The 22,779-nt window shown below is 56.6% G+C and overlaps 1 protein-coding gene across 9 annotated transcripts in view; it reads left to right on the forward strand.

Moving 5' to 3' along the window:
• Positions 1-22,779, forward strand: part of SORCS2 (sortilin related VPS10 domain containing receptor 2) — a 445,133-nt gene that overhangs the window by 61,045 nt on the left and 361,309 nt on the right. For 5 of the 9 annotated variants that reach the window (XR_012501643.1, XM_074350779.1, XM_074350786.1 and 2 more), the window contains exon 2: positions 14,800-14,937. The exons of the other annotated variants lie outside the window; for them this stretch is intronic. Coding sequence is in view for 4 of the 5 variants with exons in the window: in XM_074350779.1 (XP_074206880.1) it covers positions 14,800-14,937 (138 nt within the window). In the remaining variant the exon portion in view is untranslated. The remainder of the gene's footprint in view (positions 1-14,799; positions 14,938-22,779) is intronic. 9 annotated transcript variants of the gene reach the window in all.

The following is a 22,779-nucleotide window of genomic DNA, read 5'->3' on the forward strand; positions in this document are numbered from 1 at the left end:
GTAGGGGGCCTGGCCCCCTGCAGCGCCCTCAGGTCTTCTGCTGCAGGGCGGCCCCTGGTCTTGGAGGGCCCCCGAGACTCGGGGCCCTGGATGGGGCAACGTTGCAGGTCTGCAGGGGGAAGGGGGCTGAACAAGCAGCCTTGCTGTCCTCCAGCAACCCCCCGGGGGGTCCTGGCACGCTGTTTAGAGGACGTGTTCTTTCTTCACACGGCCACTTCCCTCAGTGGGGAGCTCCTGGGTGAAGGTTGTTTCTCTGGAAGGAGATGATAATTTGTGCAAACGGACAGCTCCCCGTTTGTCCACATACCAGTCTGTCAGTCACTCTCCCTTTCCGCCCATCTGTCAAGTTATGGGCGCCGGCTCACCGAAGGCGTTGGCGCCCAGGGCAGACAGGGTCACGGGTCATCGTTAGTAGCAGTGACAGCAGTGGCTGAGGGCCAGCGGCAGGCACAGCTGTGCAGCGAGTGAGGACTCATGCCGTCCTCAGGTGCTTCCTGATGGACGAGTTGGGGCCTGGTTGTGATTGAAGGAAGCTGAGAAGAACCAAGGAAGTCTTCTTGGAGGAGGTGATGCTGGAACTGTGTCTTACCCTATGTAGAGGGTAACAGGCCCGTGGGCTTCAAGGGAGAGAGATCAGCGTGAGGTGGGGTCTAGAGGAGACCAACCCCCCAGCCAGGGGCATGTTGGGGAGGAGTAGCAGATGATGGCTGAGTTAGAATGTCAGTGAGGAGGAAGGGCAGATGAGGCGGATACTCATGGCATTCTAGGATGGAGGGGGATTCATGAAGCAGAGGGAGGGAGAGGGGAGGCAGGACTTAGGCTGGGACTCCAGGGAGAGTGGGTGCAGGGATCCAGGAGGCCTGGCCTGGCAGGAAGACTTCTGGAAGCAGAGGGGTCGGGACCTTGGCAGAGGGGAGGCTGAGGTGGAGGGGAACAGAATCCAGGAGTTCCGTTGGCGTTGACTCAACATCCACCTTCTGGAACACCACCTCTGCCAGGCCCTGCCCTGGGCTGGCTGACAGTCCCCAGGGCTGCTGGAGCTGACATCCGGGTGCTGGGGCAAGGGCCAGATGTCACGGGGTGCTGCAGTGTCCTGGGAGGGTGGCACTGTCATTCTCTGAAACAGCAGAGCAGCTGGGGCAAAGGGAGACTGGGGGACAGTGCGGGGCCGATGCGGGGTAGGGGTGGAGCAGTGTTGACTGGGCTCCATGGCACCCTGGCCTGATGAGGAGGGTAGTGAGTTGAACGGTGTCCCCCAGAGAGATGCATCCCTGTTCCAGCCCCGGTGCCAGCATGTGAGCTTGTTTGGAAACAGGGTCTTTGCAGAAGGAATCACATTAAAGGTCTTGCAGTGACATCATCCAGGCTCATGTCAGTGAGTGGTGTCCTTACCCGGGAAAGGAGACAGAGGTTTGAGAGACAGAGACACTCCAGGAAGGAGACGAGGGTGGAGGCGGGAGGGGTGCGGCCGGAAGTCGAGGAACGTGGAAGGTCACTGGGGCCCTTGGAACGAGGAGAAGCCTGGAACTGGTCCTCCCCAGCGCCTCCTGCAGAGCCAGCACTGACGACACCTGGATTTCTGCTCGTCTCCAGAACTGTGAGGAAAAGCAGTTTTTGTTGCCTGAGCCCCCTGGTTGGTGGTGATGGGGACAGCAGCTGCAGGACAGAGCCATACTGGGGACTTCTCGTGCAGGGACACCTGTGGATGCCGGTGGCGGATGAACGGTGGTGGCAGAGCCGGCTGCCGGGGGCAGAGTGCGCTCGCTCGCGTGGGTGGGCGCACCGCGCAGGCGCACCATGTTCCAGCAATATCTCGGCTCCCTCCTGGCGCGGTCACCCTGGCAGCGATTGCCCAGCGGGTTGATCTAAACTCCAGCAGGCAGAGCGCCGGCAGCACCCTGTGCCAGTCCTGTCCGCACATGCGATGCGGCCATCCAGCGCGGGACCCCGACCCCTCCCTCTGTCCCTCTGACCCAGAACTTGGTGGTCCTGCCTGAGTTCGCCTTCAGGCCCCACTCCCACATCTCTGCCAAGTTGGATGTTTTTAAAGTCACGTCTGGGGACTAATGGTTGCTGAGAAAATTCTTGCTTGGAACACTTAACCTAAAATTAAAATGTGCCTTTCCATGAAAAAACGACCCTTCTGAGATCCAACAGCCTTCCTTAAAGCCACTGTCGAGGAGGTGAAGGCCAAAATAGAGATTTGATTTTCTTTTTGTGAAGTGTTTTACCAAATGTAAAATAAGTAGATAGAAATTTCAGGACGCCAAGGGGAAAAAAACTATTTTTTTGAGTTAGAAGCATACACTCCACTGGGGAATGAAGTTCATGGTTGGAAACCCAAACCCTCTGCACTGACCACACACCACCCCCACCTCAGCCCGCCTTCCTCCTGGGCACAGGGCACCAAAGGGTTTTCCTCTCCAGAGCCCATCCAGTCATTCATTCATCAGCTCACTCATTCATTCATGCCTGGGCCTGATGCTGTCATGTGCACGGGCAGACATTTAGAAGAGTGAAGCCCAGTTCTTGCTAAGGGAACTGGGTGTTTCCATGACAACAACAGGCCAAACTCCAAATGCTGAGGCTTCTGCAGAAAGTCTGTGTTGGAGGAAGGTGGCATTGTGACAGCCTCCCAGCTGGTCTCCCTGCTCCTGCCCTGGTCCATTTGGTCTGCTCTGCACTCAGCAGCCAAAGGGACCCTGTGAAGACATTAGCCTGTGCTCCGAGGGTGTCACTGCTCTGCTCTGAGCTTTCCCTGAACTCCCCAGTTCTCTCAGAAAAAGAGTCACTTGATCCCAGTGGACCACAAGGCCCTATGGGGTCCAGTCTTCGCCTCTTGCTCTGCTCCCTCCCAGCCACACTGGCCTGCTCGTTACTACTTGAATCTTCCAGAAAGGACCTGGTGTCAGTGGTCTCTGCCTTTGCATGTGTAATTTCTCCAGCCTGGACTGCCCCCTCCAGATGGCCACAGGCCTCCCCTCCCCCTCCTCTGGAGCTGTACCCTAATGCTGCCTTCTCAGGCCGGTCTCCCTGGCCACCCCATCTGGAATGTCAGCACCCAGCCCTTCTTGTACTTCTTCCCGATGGCTTCATTCCAGAGCACTTGTTTTCTTTGGGGCTCCCCCTCTAGAATGCGAACTCCAGGAGGGCAGGACTCTGCCTGTTTTGTTTGCTGTGGCTTCCTCAGTGCCTGGGACAGGGCTTGGCATGTAGTAGGTGCTGAACAGATGATGAATAGCCTGAGGTCTTGAAGGGAGAAAAGGAGTCTTCTAGCTGGAGAAGAGCTGGGAGAACAGAATGTGCAAAGAGCCTGAGGCAGGAAAGAGCATGTGTTCAGGGAAGAGGGCGGGGTGGGCCCTGGTTGGGAGACTGAGGATGCAGGGGCCAGTCAGGAGGGTGATAGGCTCTGGGTGTTTGGTAAGAAGTCTTGACCTTACCCAGAGGGTGGAGTCAGCATATGGAAGTGTGTGAGCATATGCTGAGGTCGCGTGGATGGGGGTGGGAGGCGTCTCTGTGATTTACCAGAGTCCCCTTTGCCACCATTATTAACCATTTCTACCTCAGGTGCAAGTCCATTTTAAAGGGCTCCATTCTCAGGACCACGGGATGGTATGAAAGGCTGGCAGGGGGTTGGTCTTAATGAGGCGAGGTGGGATGCCAGCAAGAAGAAGAAACAGCAATCTTAGCCTTGCTGTGTTTAAGCATTTCAGATGCTGTATCTCAGGCGATCTGAAAACTCTCTTAGATGCACTCTGAGTTGCATCATTATTTTGTTCACCACTAAGGAATGGCATTGATTATAAGCTACATTCCAATTTCAAAAGAAGTTAAAATGTGCAGAAAACCCCGCAGGTTTTAGACTCAATAAAATACGGTAATAATGGAATGTACAGATACACGGGACGGCCTGCCAGTCTCTGTTGGTAAATGCAGCCAGTCACAGTGACTTTCTGGAGAACAACCAAACAAGCTAGGACCAGCTGTAAACCACTGGGCACTTGTGCGCAGGCTTCCTGGGGTGAAACCTCGCAGGGGGAGGGGGCTGGGGCATTTCCAGGGGGTGGGCGTTTTAAGAAGGAGTGATACTGTCTGCAGCAGCCAGTCTGCGATAATCGCACTCAGATTCTGTGCTCCGGGGTATAAGTCGAACTCCTGAGGAGGCGGGAAGGAACGTTTGTTCCAAGCGAAGTGAAAGTTTCCAGAGCATTCCACTCCGACCTCCCCCACAGCCCGGCTCTCCGAGACCCCCCTCTACTCTGTAATCCTTTCTGCTCAGCCTGGGGGCTGTGACTTCCCAGCCGATGAGCCCCACGTGGACGTGGCCGCGAACGGGGTCGGGGTCGCTGCGGGGAGCGGGGGCTCTCGGGTTCCATGCAGGGATACTGGATGAGCTTTTTGCTCACGGTTGTCCTCACAGGCTTTTAGAACCTGAGCTTCCAGAGGTGGGTGGGGCTTGTTTAAAAAGGCATCCGGCTAGCAGCTTCTGAACTCCCAACACCCTTAGGAGTCTTTCAGGGGACACAGAGCAGATACGAAGGCACGATAGTGAGATTGAAGACCAGCAGACAGCATTCCTGGGATCAGGGGACACGGCCTGTCTGGGAGGGGCTGGAAAGGTGTTTGGAGAGAAGGAAGAGGATGCTCTCTGCCTGGTGGAACCACCTGGACGCACGTCTGGTTCTCTGCCCCATCCTCCCCTACCCCAGCGACCCACGTGGAGTCCCGCTGCATCCTGTGTGTCCATAGCCCTGTCCCTTCCCCCATCGTGGTTTAGTTCCCCCCAGCAGTGGGCCCTAAGCCGAGGACTGGGGTGCATGCTGTCTATTTAGGGGAACGGGGAATGAGTGGGGGACATGTCAGCAGTACGTGCCGTCAGGCTGGTCTCCACCATGGGTGCCGGGGCTCAGTCCCCATGGGGACTTGGGGACACGGTGAGGAACATGCGTCGGTCTCAGGTCTGTCCGGTTAGCAGCCGCAGCATGTGGGGTGAGGCCGAGGGGGACACGAGGGAGATGCCGAGTGCTTAGTCCTTAGCCTTCGCACCTCCACTGAGAGGCACACGTGCTGACACACGAACTGTGACAAGTGTCAGGTGTTGCTTGTGGATGTCACATTTGCTAATACTGTTGTAGCTGTGACTAGAGCAGTCTGGGACCTGGCTGGCCTCCTGGACTCCCCTCTTCCCCATCTGCGGAACAGGGAGGTTCAGTTCAACAGTGACCGTGCAGATGGTTGCACGTGGGAAAGGGACGTGTTAGCCCCAGAGGGTGCATCTCTCACCCCGCACTGCACTCTGGGCTGCAAGGTGCCGTGGGGAAGAGCCAGGGGTGTGTGCAGAGTTGGGGCCAAAGCATGGGAAGGGGAGCTGTTAGAATCTCCGAAGCCACCAGACTGGGCACGGTGGGTGCGGTGGCAGAGTTGTGCTGCTGCAATGTTCCCTCTGGAATCTGATTGAAAGTCAGGCTGCCCCTGGGTCTGTGGGGTTTACTGCGTGTGCCAGGCGCTGAGCAGACGGCACTTTATCAAAGGGTTAAGAACGTAGCTTTGGAACAGGACATCAGAGGGCAAAATTTGGCTCCATCATTTGAAAGCTGTGTGACTCTGGGCACTGTTCCGGCCTCTCTGAACCTCAGTGTCTCGTGTGTGAACAGAGTGTGCAGTGCCTCCTTTCTGGGCTGTTTGGGAAGTTTGGATGCTTGGTCACAAGTGAGCTTGGTGCCCGGTGTGGGGAAAACCGGAGAGACCAGTGGGAGTGCCCTGGTCTCCGCTGCTCAGACCTGGCCTCGGACAGACCCCTGCAGGCAGAACAGACCCCCCACTAACACCTCGGACACCGTTTTAATATCCTGCACTCTGCGTTTCCAAACGTTTCCTGGCTGCCCTGTGGCCTGGGTTTTATTAACTCAGCAGTCTTCCCTCCTGAACTTTCACCCCCTCTCTCCTCTCTTCCTGGTGTCCAGTCACTGCCCAGTCGGCCTGAAAACTGCTTCATTACTCGGTGTCCTTTCCCCGTAGGCAGTGGCTGTGAAGTACTGAACTCCAGGGGCGTTGGATTTGAATTGAATGTGGTTCCACTTCACTTACCTGCATGGGGGAGGGAGGGTTTGTTCATTCATTCATTCGTTTATCCTGAAACTTTGTGTGCAGAGGCTGCTCCACGCGGCTCTGGTACAACACAGACTGGTGTTCTCCTGGGTGAGCAAAAGTGCGAGTGGGCCCCATGAAGATGTCTGCGCTGGATGCAGAGCCTCGGGTTCGAGTCCCGGCCACACCATTCGACATCACGCTCACCCCTCCCTGGTCCCGAAAGCGGGTGTGCTGCTGTGCGCTTCTCGGGGTGCGTGGGGCGCTGGGATGAGATGGGCAGGATGTGCCTAGTGAACACCTTCTCCACAAGGGCGACCTGGCAGTGCCGACACTTTTCCCCCTTTCAGTGCCTTTTGTTGGCGGTATTTCCAAAATGCCGTATGTGATTTTCTGGGGATTGTGCGGCAGCTTCATCGATTACCAAGTGTGTCCTGATTATTCCACCACATGAATCACAGTTTCCTCATCTGTGAAGTGGGGGTGAGCATCTCTCGTCTGTGGGCTGTCTTCAGCATTAGGTGGGCAACTTAGCCTGGGACCCAGCGGGTGCCCAGGAAGCGAGTCCAGCAGGTAGGATTCTTGGGTTTCCTGGTGGCTCAGGGTCGCAGAATGCCTTTTCTTTAAGTGAAGTGGTCAGGCTGTCAGCGTCGTGTCCTCTAGAGTTCCTTCCCCTGGCTGTTCTGTGCTTCTGGTCTCCTGCGGTCTGAAAACCTGCGTTGCTCAATTTGCTAGCCCTGTGAGCAAACCAAGAGCAAGCAGGCTCCGAGGGAGGGGCCGAGGGAGGTCTCCAGTGATGCAGACACGTGAACTTTGGTGTGGAACACTGTGACATTTACCGGGCCACAGGCTGGGCTTCTCTCCAGGGTCTGCCTGTCTCATTTATTCACTCGTTCAGCCACTCCTCTGACTCGCACTGGGGACCCAAAGGCAAGGAAGCAAGGCCAAGTGTGTCCGCGCAAGCACCAGAACCCTGGGCTTGGAGAGTGGGAGGGGCCAGGTTGAAAACTGCTGGTGAGGGGAGGGACCCGCTGCTCCACCCGCAGGACTGAGGAGCTTCTCCAGATTACTGGACGGGAACCCCCCCACCCCGGTGTGAGCTGAGCACTGACCTTCCAGGTTCCCTTCCAGCCACTGGACACTCTCATAGTCTCTGTGGCTCCCAGAGTCAGGCCCCTTTGCTGGGTGCTGTGGAGAATTTTCTAGAATGCCACTGAGATGTCCTAGGTCATTGGAAAGACTGCTGTGACCCCCCCCCCCCGCCCTGACTTGAAGGGCAGTCCCCCATACGCCGGGCAGGGGGCCTCAGGGTGCAGCCCGGAGCAGGGGTCCTCCTCCAACTGAGAGGGACTTTGTGTTCTCTTTGTCGCAGGTCATTCCCCAAACCAGTCACTTCTGACTCCCTCCTGTTGCTCAAAGCCACCTCCTCCCCACCAACCTCTTTGCCCAGCATCTGGGGAGGGGCTTCTGCCCCAGGACCTCAGCTCCCTCCAGGCACATGGGGGACTCACCCACAGAGCCTTCTCTGCACCCCGGGGGCTTCTCAAACCACTTCCCTGCTTGGAGTCTTCCAGCCCTGAATCCCATGACCCCTGGGCTGTACTGTCCAGACCGGAATGACCACGTGTCTGGTGCCAGCTTTGGCCATGTTAGTGGCTCCTCTCCAGACCCTGCGACCCTGCTCAGTGGATACCTCCTTCAGGAAGCTCCCTCTGCCCCCCCCCCCCAGGCCCGGCAAGCGCCTCCCCGGGGCTTCCTCAGCTGAGTGGAGGATGAGTGGGGGAGGGTGGTTGGCGAGTGGGTGGGTGGAAGCCTGTTTCTGGCTTTCAGAAGCTCAGCTTAAACTTGGCTGCTGTGAGAACGGGGGCAGGGGAAGGGGACTAGGGAGGGAAGTGGAGGCGAAGAGGGGACAGGGCGGGGCAGATTTCCTAGCATACAGGTATTCTGTGGGGGAGAAGATGCTTTAAAGCCAGGGGTTTCTCTGGCCTGGGCTGAAGGTGTTCCGTTACCCAGGGGACGGGGCGGGCAGCTGCTGCACGGCCTCCAGACGGCGGCAGGTTCGTACGTGGGTGCAGCCCTGCCCGCTGAATACAGACAGGTTTGACATGAGGAAGGCAAGAAAAACAGCCCCAGAAGGGTGACCAGGAGGCCCAGGGAGAAGATGCAGCTTCGAGGAGCTGATGTGCCCTTTGCTTTTTGGAATTCCTGGAGCAAACCAAGGTCTCATGATCTGCCCACAAAACCATGGGTTTGCTGAAAAGTCAGAAGGAGAGGTCATTAGTTTAAATAGAGGAATGAGTTGCCACCTGGGCTCCAGGCTCTGCTTCTCCCAACCCTCAGCTGAGCTTCTGGAAGCAGAAGAGCCCTCATCCACCCATCCTCACCACCCTCAGCCAGCAGGGAGCCCCCAGTGCTCCCACACAGACCGGAGCGAGGCCCAGGCTGCAGGGCTGGGCCGGACCCTCCAGCCCCTTCTCTAACCCACAATGCCTCGTGGCCTTCCTGGCACTGTAAATAAATCCTCTCCTGGAGTAGCGTTTGCTCTGGGATGTCCTTCTTTGTAGAATATTGCTCTTTGATCTACAGCTGGACTGAACAGGTGCTGTGAGCAAAGTGTGTCTCATTAAGATGCCGCCAGGCCTGTCTGCACACTCACCTGCCTTTGGGTTCTAGCATCCTCCCCATTCCAGGGATGAGGAGACTGAGGCTTCAAAAGGCTTTGAGGTCCCCAGGAAGGGAGTGTTCAGGGCAGGATGTGCTGCAGGCAGCCTGACTGCCCTGTGCTCGGGGGCTGCTCCTGAAACTTCCCTGAATGCACACAGCACTTCATAAGCCTGCCCTCACATCCAAGGTCATGCTCACACTCACAGTGGTCTCCGGGATAGCCCCATTTGGCTAGTGAGGGGACTGAGGCTTGCTAAGGGTGGCTCAGCTTGAAGGTGACAGGTTGGCACCGTCCTGCCCATGGTCTGCTCTCACCCCTGCAGCTTCAGAGACTAGCCTGCGAGTTCTCACCTCCTTCTCTGATCGCCAGCATCCAGGCAGAGGCACTGAATTCCATCAGGCACCCTCCTGGGTGTTGTGAACCAGCATCTCGGTGGGGTGGCAGCCCACCCTGGCTTGTGGGGAGGCTCGGGAGTGTCATTCCCTGGACGGGCCTGCATCTGGATGGCCCGTCCTAGGATACTCTGAGCTGGTCTTCCCGCCCGCCAGTCCCTCCTGGTGTCGCGGTTCCTCTGGGGCCCAGCTGTCCTCACCTGTGCCTTGGGCTCTGGACCCAGCGATGGGCCACCCGCTGGCATTGTGCTGCTCTGAAGTGTTTCTGGAGCCGGGCTGTGGAGGGCAGCACCTAGATACTGGGTGCCGCTGTGCACACCTCGAGGTGGCTCATTCGTCCCTCACCCTTGGGAGGAGGCCCCGTCATGCCTGCGCGACAGGTGAGGAAACGGAGGCTAGTGAGGCTCAGAGACCTTCTGAAGGTTGTGCAGGAGCGGAAGAGCCAGGCTCCCCACCAGGCGCTCCGGGGCCGGGCTCTCCTGGGCACACCTCCCCTTCCTTCCTCCGCAGCTGCCTGCTGCACCCTGGGCGCGGCGGGAGCTGCAGCCCGCAGACAGTGAGCGGTCCACCCGTCTGCAGCCCTTCCTCCCCTGAGCAACCTGACGTCTAAGTGCTTTGCGAGTACTGGCATTTATCTAGTTGGAATTAATTCCCTGACCATGACGAGGTCTTCATAATCGTGAACTTCTCAGGCATCACGCTGGCTTTGCATCTATTTTTAAAGAGAGAGAGGGAGAGAGGCCAGGATCATTTGTGATGCCCTAAGCGAGCTGTCCACGAGGAAGTCGGTTTCCGAGAGGCCCAGCCACCCAGGGACCACTTAGCCCTCCCTTTTCACGGGTCTAGTCTGTCTGGGGGATAATGTTTGAAACAGGGCAAGGTGCCAGGTCTGTGATGCTAGAGGGTCCAGAGTACGTTTGTCTCACAAATCCAGGGACTTCCTTCCCTCTCCTCCTTCAACAGGGTTATTGAGAGTCTCTGCCATGTGGGCCGGCTTTCACATCCCTGGGGCAGCTCTCCCCTTCAGGGATGGGACGTTAGAGCCCAGAGAAGCAGCCTGGCATTGTGCTCTGCCTTTGCCGCCACCAAAAGCTCCCTCTTTTTGCACAAAATGGATCAGTCGGGATGCGGTTACAGAGAAAGGAGCCCCTTCTATCTGGCTATGTGAAAGGAGATCTAACATGAGGATTACCTGCTTTCAAAATCCTTGGAAAGTCTTGCAGAGCAAGCCAAAGCTTGGATCTCCAAGATTAAGCTTCTAGAAAACCAGCTGCTGGTCCATAGTCAGGAAGCCACCCTTGCGGGCCACCACCCACCTCCCTGCCCACCTAACTCAGCCCCTCACTTAAGTTTTGCTGAAGTGTTTCCTAGAAGTGACATTCCAGCTGTGACCCCAGCTGCAAGGGAGTTCTGGAAATGTATTTTAAATGTTTTTGTTTGCTAATGCACCCTCTTTTTTTTTTTTGCAAGAAGAGGTGAAAGCAACATAAAAATAAAATAAGCAAGGGAAAAAGGGGGAAAAAAGCTGGACCTAGGGACAGGCTCAGCACATAAAATACTTGCTGTATTGCTAAAGATGGGTCACAGATCTGACTCTGAGCTTCCCAGCAGCTAGAGTAAAGAGGGAAAGCTGAGCAGATGCAAGTGAACCCATTGCTCAGGAGTGCTTTCCTGAACTGAACGGTGAAACCAGTGGCCACTGGGGTGATCCTGTATCCTTGTGGAAAATGCAATGGCCAGTTTCCTTCAGTTTCAGTCATATCTCTAATGGCTCAAAATGCAGCTTGGTGGCTTAATTCCCAAACCCAGTTCTCTGGGGTGGCTCTGCCAGAAAGCAAGAGAGCGAGTTTAAAGTCACCTTCCTCTACATTGTCAAGGGGCAATGAAGGCCTTCCACTCCGTGCAGCGCAGGAGATGCAGGTGCTGGCTGTCCAGCCCTCACCGCAGGGAGACGCGCCAGAAGGAGTGTGGGACAAATGCTGAGGGAGCCCGTGTGCATGGATACGGGTCTGCTGCATTAGGAGAAACGGATGAGGGGAGCATTTTATGTACTCAGAAACCTGTTGTGAGTGACGTTTGTATTTATAGTTAGAAGGACAAACTCAAAATAAAATTTGGTTTAGGAAAGTCTGCTTCTGGATCCCTCCCCCACACCCCCAGTTAGTCTGCTGTGTTGCCTTTTTGCAACTTTCAGCTCAAATGTGTGATCATTGCTCAGGAGACCACTGTCGTTAGACCTGCACTCCCAGGTGCCCTTGACCTTCAAACCTCAAACTTTTGCTTCTGAAAATTGGCTGGACTCAGGTCAAATGGGTGTCTGTTGGCTGCGGACTTTGGAGCACTTGTGGTCCTCGGAAGTTATCTGGAATTCAGCCCTCTCTCCTCCTGTTTGGGTGGTGTCGTGCATCTTCCCCAAGGACGAAGAAGTCAGAACTTGGGCAGAGAGCAGACGGCATGTCCGGCCGCACCCCCACTGCAGTTTCATCTCGCCACCCACGAAACAATAGACACTCCGTGCCCAAGGCCACCCTCTTATTTCTGTGCCCCTTTAGGGTCTCAGGTGCTGAAACATCTTTAAAGGCAGCTGCGTTCTCAGGAGGTGAAGATAAAGGTGCTGGACCAAAGTTACCCTTTGGAAAGTTCTTGGGTTTTGGAACTGGGGTTGACATTTCCAGACTTTATATGAAAAGCATCTTTATTCTTACTTAAGCTGCGGTGGGATGGGCATTTAGGGGTCCCTCTCTTTTACTTCTTAAGGCAGGACGACACCTTCCTCTTTCACTCACTGTGTCTCTTTTGTCCGAAATGGGAGGAAACACTGCTTGTAATTCTGGGAGGGCCAGTGCTTGGTGGGACACTTGGATCTGGTTCAACATGGCAATTTGAAAGGTAGAAGCATACTGGAGTGTGTTAGGAGGACGTGTGCTGGGATCCAGTCCAACTTGATTAAGTCACTTAACCTCCCCTTCTGTAAAGTGCTGAGATGACCAGTACTGACCGCGTACCGCTGCCATGAGACATGAAGGATGTAACACGGGTACGGCACTCGGCCCAGGAAGTGCTCACAAAGTGTCACCGGCAGACACGCAGCAGGCCTCCGCCGAGAGCTACACAAATGGATTAACCTGTGACTAAATAATTGCGGCCTTTCCTCCCATCTCCCAGGGAGCCCGGTGCGAGAGCGTAATTAGTCTCCTGAAAACAGGACAGCCCTGCCACATCCCTCACGGAAATGCACCCCTTCCACAGTGTCTCCGCGTTCCGGAGACACAGCCCCGGGAAGGGGGGCACGTGGTACCACCCAGCAGAGGACAGTCGGAGGCCCTGCGCGTTCTGCACGCTGCACAAAACTATTTTTACTTGTCAGTCTCGCTGATGGAGTTGGTGTGTGGGGGTCGCTCTGGTGACAGCCCGCGCCCTGCTCTTGAGATGGGACTGCTGTTTCGGCGGGAAATCATTATCTTGCGGGTGCACCACTGCGCCTGTCTCTGCTTGTCAGCCGCATGCTGACACGTTTGCAAACCTCTGATTCCTTTGTAGCCCCCTGTTTGGGCTTTGGGCGTCATTTAACTCCTGAAGGTCTGAATCAGCGGCTGCTCGCTGGAGGCCTGTGTCCCTCTCTCCTGCCCCTGTCCTCCTTCCCCCAGCCCCGGAGCACATGGGCTTTCTCTGGAGTCCCTCTGGCCTCCGGGCTGTCTGTGCGTCTGGTGTCTTGCTCTGATTCTAGAACTTTCCATCCTCCCTTTCCCACAGACCCATGTTGGGCATGCTCACTTTATGCCAACTGATTCTTGCAAACCTGGAGAATTTCTGAGGCTCATCGAGCCATTTGCGTGGGTGGCACGGCCAGACTGTGGGGATGCAGCTTGGCAGTTCCCTGTTGGGTTATTCTATGGGGAACGATTGTGTCGGTTCCTCCTTTCTCTCACCTCTTGTCCCCTCCCTTCTGGTGAGAATCGTGGCAGTGGCCTCCGAGGTTCAGAGCTGTCGGCTGGTGGGGGCGGGGGATTGGGTCCTTTCTTATTCCTTTTCTGGCCAGAAATCAATGCAAAGGATCCTTATCTTCGAGGACTCGTTGTGACTCAGAGGCTGCGGCTACTCCAGGCCTCACAAACACATTCCACTGCCAACAGGACCTTGTCTGCTGGGGCCTGGGGTGGCTGCTTTGCCCGGGGGGCCAGTCAGGAAAGGAACCCGATCTGGCCCCACCCTTGCTCTGCACGCGCTTTCATCACGGCGTCTGTTTTCACTGCTTGGTCCTTCCCATGTCACTCAGCCCCTGGGCCGCCCTCCTGGCACCGCGCCCAGGCCCAGCCTGATGGCCCAGAGATGGAGGCAGATGCCGCTGACAGGGCGGCGTCATCGCTGCGGGTTGCTGCCGCAGCTGTGTCTGGCCTGGGGGCTCTGCCTCCCAGTGAATGATTAAACGTCAACCTACAACGATGATTCAAGCCCTTTCTGGAGGGCTTAGAGCTTTGCCAGAACCCTGGGTATGTTTCTGAAACAGAGTGTCCCCCCGTGCTCCTTTAAAAGGTAGAATATGCAACAACATCTGGGGACAAACATCAAGGTTTGAATGCATAAGGTCCTATGCCCTGTTCATTCTGAATGCAAAGAACTTGGGATCACAAGGTGTAAGTTAGCTCAGTTTTTATCATTGGACTGTATGGTGCCATATGCTGTTTTGACCTAATGAGGATGTGGCTGTAAATCACAGGGAGCATCCACGCGGCCGGGATCTCAGCATCTCTATTTAGCTCCTCCACTAGTTAATTCTGTGGAGAGAGCTGGAGGTTAAGGGCAGTGGTGCTGGTCTGTGGGGGGTGCTGGTCACATCAGGGCTTTAGGCCCCCAGATTGGAGGTGTTTTGGCCCCCAGGATACAGATGAGGAAACTGAGGCGGAGAGAGGTGAAGTAATCTCACTGCCAGGCTCACCCAGCAGCAGCGGGTGGAGCTGGGATCACCCGCTGGTGGGTCCGTGCTGAGGCTGCTGCTCCTAGCCGCTGGGTACACTGGCAGGCGGGGCCTCCATCAGCAGACACGCCCGCGAAGCGTGATTGTCCCTGTGCGGCCACGGGGAGCAGGGTTTGAGCGTCTGCGATGGAAAGTCAGAATGAGAGCTCATTCACTGACTCGTGCATTCCTTATTCATTTCTTCACTCACTCACTCATTCATTCATTTATTCACTCATTCATCACTCACTCATTTGCTCAGTAAGTGGAGTATCCACCGTGCACCAGGCACCTTTCTAGGACACCATGATGAACCAGACAAGGTCCCTGCCTCCTTGGGCTTTGTGTTCTAGTGGGGGGGATGGATCATGAGTAAGTAGTCGTCTAGGATGAGGTGGGGCGCTGCGGGCTGTAAGAAGTGTGAGTACTAGTGCCCGACGGAGAGGGTCGGGAGAGAGCGGAGTGAGGAGGAGGAGACGGCAGAGGACACGGCCCTTCCTTGGGCTTGCTGTAACTGGGAGCAGAGCACAGCGTCAGCTGCAAGGGGCGGTGGGGACATGCCTGGCGCTGGTTCATGTCTGTGTGTTGAGTGAGTGAGTGGAGTCTGCTGGGCGAGTGAAGGGAAGGCACTGTCTTTATCCCTTTAGGCTACAGGACAAAATGTGACAGTAGAGGTTCCTTCTTATTTCTTTTCTGGCCAGAAATCAATGCAAAGGATCCTTAACAGCCAAAATGAACGAGCTCACAGTCCTGGAGGCTGCAAGTCCAACAGCGTGGCTCCAGCACGGTCCTGTTCTGCTGAGAGTCCTCTTCTGGGTGCAGACAGCTGCCTTCTCCTGGTATGCTCACGTGGTGAAGAAGGGGCGAACTAGCCATCTGGCCTCCTCTTGCAGGGACACTAGTCCCGTTTGTGAGGGCTGCTTCCACAGGACCTGATTGCTCTCAGAGACCCCACCTCTTAGCACCGTCACGCCGAGGGTTAGATTTCAGCACGTGAATGGGCGGGGGAGGGGGTGGACACAAACATTCAGACCGTCAGGGGCTCCATGATGAATCAGTGAGCAGGGAGCATGAGGGATGAATGGATGGAAGGACAGATGGATGGACGGATGGGTGGGTGGACGGATGGACGGCACTTTGAAGTCGTGCCACACAGGCTCAGGGTGGCGGTGGGAGCCTGGAATGATGACCTGAGTTTCCCCACTCCCAGCGCAGGGAGTCCCTGTCTCTCGGGCGCCCCTTCTAGGGAAGGCCTGCCTACTCTAGGGTCATTCCTCTCGGGCCACTGCCTGCAGTGCTGCGGTGTGGCCTCCTTCCCTCTTTGCTCTGCCGGCCCCTGGGGGTTGACAGCGGTTCAGGGTGACTTATGCCTCTCTTTCTCTCCTACAGTTTCTGCCAAATGTAGATCGGGCCTGCTCAGGAGCTGGGAGGAGCTCAGTCTGGCTAGAGCATCCAGGGTGAGGAGTCAGGACAAAGGGAGGTGGGAGAGGTGGGTGGGCTGGAATGTCCGGAGCCTTAAAGGCCAGCTTTGGCTCCTTCTGCCAGGACTGGGGAGCCGTGGAAGGACTTGGACCAAGGAAGTGAGGGATCCTTTCTGCTGTGGGGCCTCATCCTTTGGCCTCCAGGGACCTGATTTGGTAGGATTCTTCTCAGGCAGCCTTGATGGGGCCCCCACCACCAGAGATGGGGGTTTTGTGGTTGAAGCTGGGGAGGCCCATGGGGGGAAGTGTGAGCCACCTCGAAGTTAAGCAGTTGCCTAGCGTAGTTCTGCCTGGGAAGCCTGTGAACAGCTGCAAGAAGGGGGCAGGATGGTGCCCCCCAATGACACTTGTCACTGGCTTTAGGGCCCACCTGGATAATCCAGGATGGTCTCAAGATCCTTCACTAACAGCTTAACATCTGCGAAGACCCTTTGTCCAAACCAGGTCCCATCACAGGGTCTGGGTATTGGGGCATGGATATGTCTTTGACGGTGGGGGTGGGCATACCCATTCAGGCCACTGCACCTGCTCACTGTCTCACACACCCTGCAGGAGCTCTGCCCTGCAAGTACCTGGCCATCATGGGGGGATTGATTTGAATTTTCTGTCCAGAGCAGCTTCCCTCCCCAGAGACATGGCTGCCTGCCTTCCCAGGCTTTCTGTGTGTTTTGCAGCCAGTCCTGCAAGACCTGACAGCTGGCCAAGGGGAGGGGGATGGTGTGGGAAGTGGCTGAGACCAGGAGGGGTTAGGGTGGGGGCTGTGCTTGAGCAGGGATGGGGGGGCATTCACCTGGGGGCTCAATCCTTCCCTCCTCTTGGGGAGATGAGACTGCCAGCTTTCCAGAATATTTTCCCCCTGAGTCAAATCCCTTTTTCCTTTGGTCTGGCTCAGGCTTTGGAGTCCCAGGAGGGCCGGGAGCACGTGGGCCCTTGGCTATTAAAGCCAAGGTGAGAGCAAATTGGAGATTTTCCTGCAGAGGTGGTCAGTTTCTCAGATGTGCGGTGCAGCCCAGATTGGGGAGCCTGGGTGACTCAGGCCGTGTTCCCGTGATCTAGTCCCGGGGGTCCTGGCACTGGGACCGGCTCGACCATTAACTGTCACCATGAGCTGGTGCCCTGCTTTGTGCCCTGCTGAGGGCCAGCTGCCCTGTCTAGCCATCTCCTGTCTCTCCTCCTGTTCCCTCTCCATGGTAGGTGGGACCTGGAACTCAGGTCTCAGGATGTTTGTGGGCCTCGCTGACCAGCGTGCGTGGGCCTGGGCAGGGCAGATGCTACCTGGGGCAGACTGGGCGGGGTCTGGATCCCAGACTGCCGAGACTGGGTGTGTCAGGTGTCGCCAGCCATGGAGGGTGGTGAGACGAGAGTGTTCTGAACAAGGTACGTGAAGGCAAACTTGGCGCTGAAATGGGCCTGACTGAGGAGGGACTGGTCAGTGGGGGCGGAGAGGACTCAGGAGGCCTTGGCATGAGCCCTTCTTGCTTGCAGTGGCTGCGGCCCCCCTGGGGGCTGCTTCTTCCAGGAAGTCCTCCCTTCTCTTCTGGGTCTCGATCTGCCTGTGCTGCCCTGGGTCCCAACCTTCTGTGTTGCCCGGATCTGCACACTCCCTGAGGGCAGGGATTGGGGTCCCCTCGGAAGTCTCATGCCTTGTCCGGCACAGGTGCAGAGTCTCCTTGGTGACTGACCACCTGGAAGAAGGGAGCCATTCCAGAAGAGAAGGAACAAGGACCCAGGCTCTGGACGCAAAGCCCTGGCAGGCCGGCGGGTCTCAGTGGCTGACTGGGCACCCGGGCAGGTGGGGCACCCCAGCAGCTCTGAGGCTCTGGGCAGCGGGACCCCCACTCTTCCTGACACTTCTCCTGGGGGCCTCCTTGATGGGCCTCAGGCTGGTAGTCTCACTCAGAAGAGGGGAATCAGGAATGGAAGGCAGTTCCCAGCTGGAGGCCGCTGTGCAGGCATCGGGGGCTGGGAGGCACCTTGCCCTTGTTCGGGTGTGAAGACCCGAGCCCTTTCCCTCCTGGTTTCTCTGCTGCTGTGGGAAGGCTGGTGTCCGAGCCCCAGGGAGCATGCAGAGCGTCCACGGGGGCAGGACACCCGGGCTGGTGCCGGCTGCTCCCCGCCGGCCTCTGGAGAGAAAGGCTCAGTTTACAGGTTTAGAGTTCATCCAGTAGACAATTTGTCTTTTTTTTTTTTTTTTTAAAAGGAAGATGCTACAATACTCGTATTGACTGTCTTTAATTTGACACTTGACTGAGAGAAAAAAATAGCTTCTTAGGAATTCAGGCTGTCGATTGGTGTTGCAGGTGGAGGTGGGTTTCCTGTCTTAGGGGATAAAAGGGGAGGACACAGTAGGTTTATTTAAGGTAGTTTTTGCTTTGAAGGTATGGCCGCTTCTTCTGCTAGTTGAAAAATGGTGTCTTGTTTAGAGGAAAGCATTAAACTGTCCATTAAAAGCCCAATCAGATCCCCTCCAGAGCCTTTTCTGACGGCTTTGTTCAGCTGCTCTGGACGTGCTGGGGGAGGAGGCTGGGTTGTTGGCGCACTAATCCGGCTCAGGAAGGCAGGGGGCCTTTATGAAAACCAATTCCTGCCATTCAGCTGCATCTGATGATTTCAGACAGCTGTCCCTGGGGCTCTGATGCACCGCATAAAAATTCAAAAGCGCAGTATATTAATTAACGAGTTAATCTGCGGAAAAGCTCAGTGAATTAGCCAGAATCGTCACCCATGTTCTCAGATGAGCACCTGAAGGAAAAGGCCAACTGGACCGTGAGAACATGAACCTTCCGACGCGAGCTGGGGCCCGTGAGCAGGTGCCCGCGGTGGGGACGCTGGCCTCGATGTCCCCCCTCGCTTGCGAGACTGCTTTTGTTTGGAGGCCGCTAGAGGCAGAGGGGGTGGCGGAGGGGTCTGCCTCAGGCTGCTTAGGCTGCTGTGACTGAACACCACAACCGGGGCTTAAATGACAGACAGTTATTTCTCACAGCCCTGGAGACCGGATGTCCAGGATCCAGGTGCTGGAGAATTCTGCAGCTGGTGAGGGCCGGCTTCCTGCTTTGCAGGTGCTGCCCTCTCCCCGTGTGCTTGCACGGTGGAGACAGGCCGCTCTCCTCCTCTTATAAGAACACAGTCCTATAGGTTTAGGGCCCCACCTAATGACCTCATTTAACCTTAATTACCTCCTATACTCTGGGGTAGGCCTTCAACATATGAATTTGGTGAGGGGCACAGTTCAGTCCATAGCGGAGTTGTGAGCATGAGCCCCTCTTGCCTGAGGTGGCAGCTGCCTAGCCCAGGCGCCCCTTCCTCCAGGAAGCCTTCCCTTCTCCCCTCTGGGTTTTCAGGGGGCCCTGTGCTGTCCTGGGTTGTGGCCTTCTGTGTTGACTATCGGTCAATTGGTCCTTTGCCCTCTGGGCTTGGCCCTAAGGTTAGACTCCAAGGGGCTACCAATGGGGAGACATTATCCATCCCCTGGGAGTGATACACCCATATTCCCCACCCAGGGATCACCCATGTAGTTTGGGGAGGACTTCTGGGGATTTGTGTGTTTCAGGATTAATGTTTGATCTAATCTGATTCTCTGAGTCTCTGGATTCACTGTGAGGTTTCACCCTTTCAGGTCTTTGTCTCTCTGCCTGCAGTGCCTTCCTTCCCCTCTTTGGCCTACTTCTCCTTGGGATTCAGCGTGGCATTTCCTCCTCCAGGAAGCCCTCCGGAGCACCTGTCTCCGAGCCTACCACGCTATCTTTTGAGCAGTCACTTATCTGTCTTCAGTGCCTTGCAGAGCAGCTCTGGCTCTCATCCCTGGTGTTGTTCAGAGTCGACCACCGAGTGAGTGCTCGGTAAATGCTTGTTGATGGAAGGAAGCCTCCTCCACCTGTGCCTGGAACAGTGCCTGTGTCTAGTGGGCACTCGGTCCACGTTTGATGAGTTGATTCATTGGAGCCAGCCTCGTGGATCAGCTGCAGCTACCAAAAAGACCGAGCTGCGGTTAATAAAGCCCTCCCAGACCCGGGACATCAGTAAAATATCACAATTTATGTAAAGCTTTTCGTTATAACTCTGCAGGGAGTTTCCTCTGGTATTAACATTTTTCAGACTCTCTTATCAGCAGCACTTCAAGGATAAAAGCTGGGGCTGCCGAAGGCGGGTGTGGGGAGAACAAACACCAGCTCTTTGCACATCCCAAATAGAGATGGAAGTCCAGGTAGGGCGGTGCTCCCGCGATGCTGTGGGGCCTTGCCCCGGCTCCTGCCTGCCAAGGACCTTTAACACATTTCCTCCACATGGCCACTGTGACCTGGAGCCGCCTGACCGCAACTGGAGGAGAAGGACAGTTGTCCCCTTCCTCTGTCAGAAGAGCAGCCCTTGGAGTTGGTCCCTGACATGCCTGGGAGCCTGGGGGAGGGCTCTGCATGGGGGTGGGGAGAGGGGCTGCCTTTGTCTCCCCAGGGCTCTGCCTCGGGGCCTAAGTGGGGACTATAGGCAGCCCAGTGACCCCGTGCTGGCAGGATCCTGATGGCTGACCCCAGGGAGGCAGGTCAATTTCACTAAGATCCAGCACTGTGATCCCCCTCGGCATGTAGCAGGGCACTCCAACATGCATGGATGTGACCGTGGCTGCTTCAGATCACAAACAGGGCCAGTCCTGGGGTCCCCTGCTCAGCCTGCATCGGTGCGGGGACAGTAGGAAGGGCCAGCTTTCCTTGAACCTCATCATCCTTTAAAACCTGGACTTCTACTCTGTGCTTGTTTAATATGCTGAATATAGTCCCTCATCCCACCCAGACAGCAGAGTCAAAGATGCAGTGGAAGAGAAGGCCCACGCTTACCATCTGGCCTCGCCCGAGCCCCCGAACCTCTCCCAGCCTCAGCTTCCCCATCTGTAAGACAGAGGTAATAGTCTCTACTGTTTCGTGCTGTTGTGAGGTCAAGTGCAGCAACGGCTGTAACACACAGGCCGTGGGGCATGGCAGGCCCACATGTCGGGCCCGCGGTGCGTAGGACCACTGCCGTCTGCCGCGCACTAGTCAGGACAACCAGCGCTCGCTGCTGTAACAAGCACTGCAGTGTGTTGACACAGGACCGCTCACTGCGCCCTCGTGGGGTGGGTGGGGACCGGTGGCCTGGACCCCCGTCCACAACCTCCTTGCCTTGACTGCAGCCCTCTGGACTGGAGGAAGCGAGCACAGACCGTCACCCGGTTGTGCAGGGCTGTTGAGTGTGGACTTGCTGGGCTCACACACCTCCCCTCACCTGCTGGCAAAGCTTGGCTCCTGTGGCTCATGTCTCACTTCCGAGATATCTTTTTTTCCTCTCTTCTCCACGCTGTTGACGGGTCCTCCCTTCTTTTCCCCGGATCTGTGCCACCTCTGACCCCGCTTTTTTGTCCTGGCCCCCAGGGGGGCCATGGGGGTCATGGGGCTGGAGGGGGGAGAACTGGATGCTGCCTCTGCTCAGACCTTAGTTTCCTCACCCGTGAAATGGGTGCATTTCCATGCTATCCTCGCTAAGGCTTCTCCACCGCTGCCCAGTCCCGCCTAGTGCCTACTTCCTGCACTGACTGTTGGGCCCTGAGCTCCTTTGTGACTGAACTGATTGTACCAGGCAGCTCTAGTCTTCACTCGTTCGTTCAGCACATGAAGGTGGAGGGCCTGCTCTGAGCCCTGTGGTGCTGAGGAGACACTGAGAAACAAGACAGACATGGTCCCTGCCCAGCGGGGGACACTGACATCAGAGAACTAATTTCACGGTTAGTGATTTAATTACACCAACCGTGAGCACTGCTGGAAAGGAGCAGGTAGCTGGGACAGTTTCACCTGGGGGTCGGGAGGCCTCTCTGAGGAGGGGACATGTTAGCAAAGATCCAGAGGACAGATAGGAGAGGGCTGAGTGAGCAGCATGTGAAGGAGTGTTCCAGGCAGAGGGCACAGCATGTGCAAAGGTCCTGAGGTGGGAATGAGCATGACTGTTCAAGGCAGAGGCAGTTGGGACACAAACAGAAGCAGAGCTGGGGGCTCAGATGGGGCAGGAGAAGGGCGTACAGAGCATGAGGGCCCTGTAGCCAGTGAAAGGGGTTTTAAGCAAAAGCAGGGAGAGGGTTGAACAGCTGGGCGGGCGTATGATCAGCCTTGTTTTCTGTAAGATTCTTCCAGCTGCCGGTGCAGAACCAGTGAGGTAGAAGCTGGGAGGAGGCCCGAGCCCTGGGTGTGAGGTAGCCTCTGCTGTCTAGCCAGGGCTGGGGTGGGGCCAGCCCGGAGCCTGGGGGTCTGGGGAGAGGAGGCCGGGTAGAGAATCCACCAGGAGAAGCTGTGGGACTGGTGATGGCCTGGAGGGCATCTTGGGGTAGGAGGCTTCCAGAACAGCTTGCGGGATTCTGGCTGGACCCCGGGTGCACAGCAATGCCCTTCCTGGGAGGGGAAAGTCTGTGGGGATTGAGGATTCAGCCTTGTGGGGGTCCAGCCCAGTGTTTCTCCTCCGGCAGCGGCAATGCGTCTGCGTGAACATAACGGGTCGGCGAGCTGAGTCCGGGAGGAGTAAGGACTGGCCTGTTAGAGAAACGAAGGAAGGTGACTGAGATGCCACAGGTGCTGTTCCCATCACCGTCACATCTTTGTACATGCGTCCTACCAGAGCCCAGAGAACACAGTGTAAATTCTGTCTTTACATACGAGGAGGCTGATATGTCGAGAGGAAGGCCACTCCAGGTGTCCAAGGTTGTGTAACTTGAGTGGGACTGGTCACTGAACCCTAAACGCCTCCAAGGCCAGGTTGGGGCTGCGTCTGCACTGGTCCCACAGGGCTGAGGAGGGGGCAGGAGGCAGTGCATGGGGAGGTGGTGTGTGGCCTGGGGAGGATGTCGCTCGAGGCCAGGACTTGCCCGGAGAACCGCATCAACCTTGCGGGCAGAGCGGTGCCAGGACTCTGCTTCCTCACGCCGGGTGTGCGCTAGGTGTCCCCGTCTCCCACAGGGACAGGAGAGCTGAGCACCTGGTACAGTAGGTGTACCAGGGCCACTGTCTCCCGCATCACCTGTCACTCCAGCGCCCAAGTGCTGGGAGACAGGAAGCACCAAGATGGCTGCTGTGGGGGCCACAGTTACAGACAGACTCCTGGGGACCCAGCTAGACCTGGGGGGGGGGTCACGGTGTCTTCAGGATACGCAGGAGAAGACGGTTGTGTGTGTCTGGGGTTCTCTGTTGA

The sequence above is a fragment of the Camelus bactrianus genome, chromosome 2 (genome assembly GCF_048773025.1).
Source record: "Camelus bactrianus isolate YW-2024 breed Bactrian camel chromosome 2, ASM4877302v1, whole genome shotgun sequence".
Taxonomy (NCBI): Eukaryota; Metazoa; Chordata; class Mammalia; order Artiodactyla; family Camelidae; genus Camelus; species Camelus bactrianus.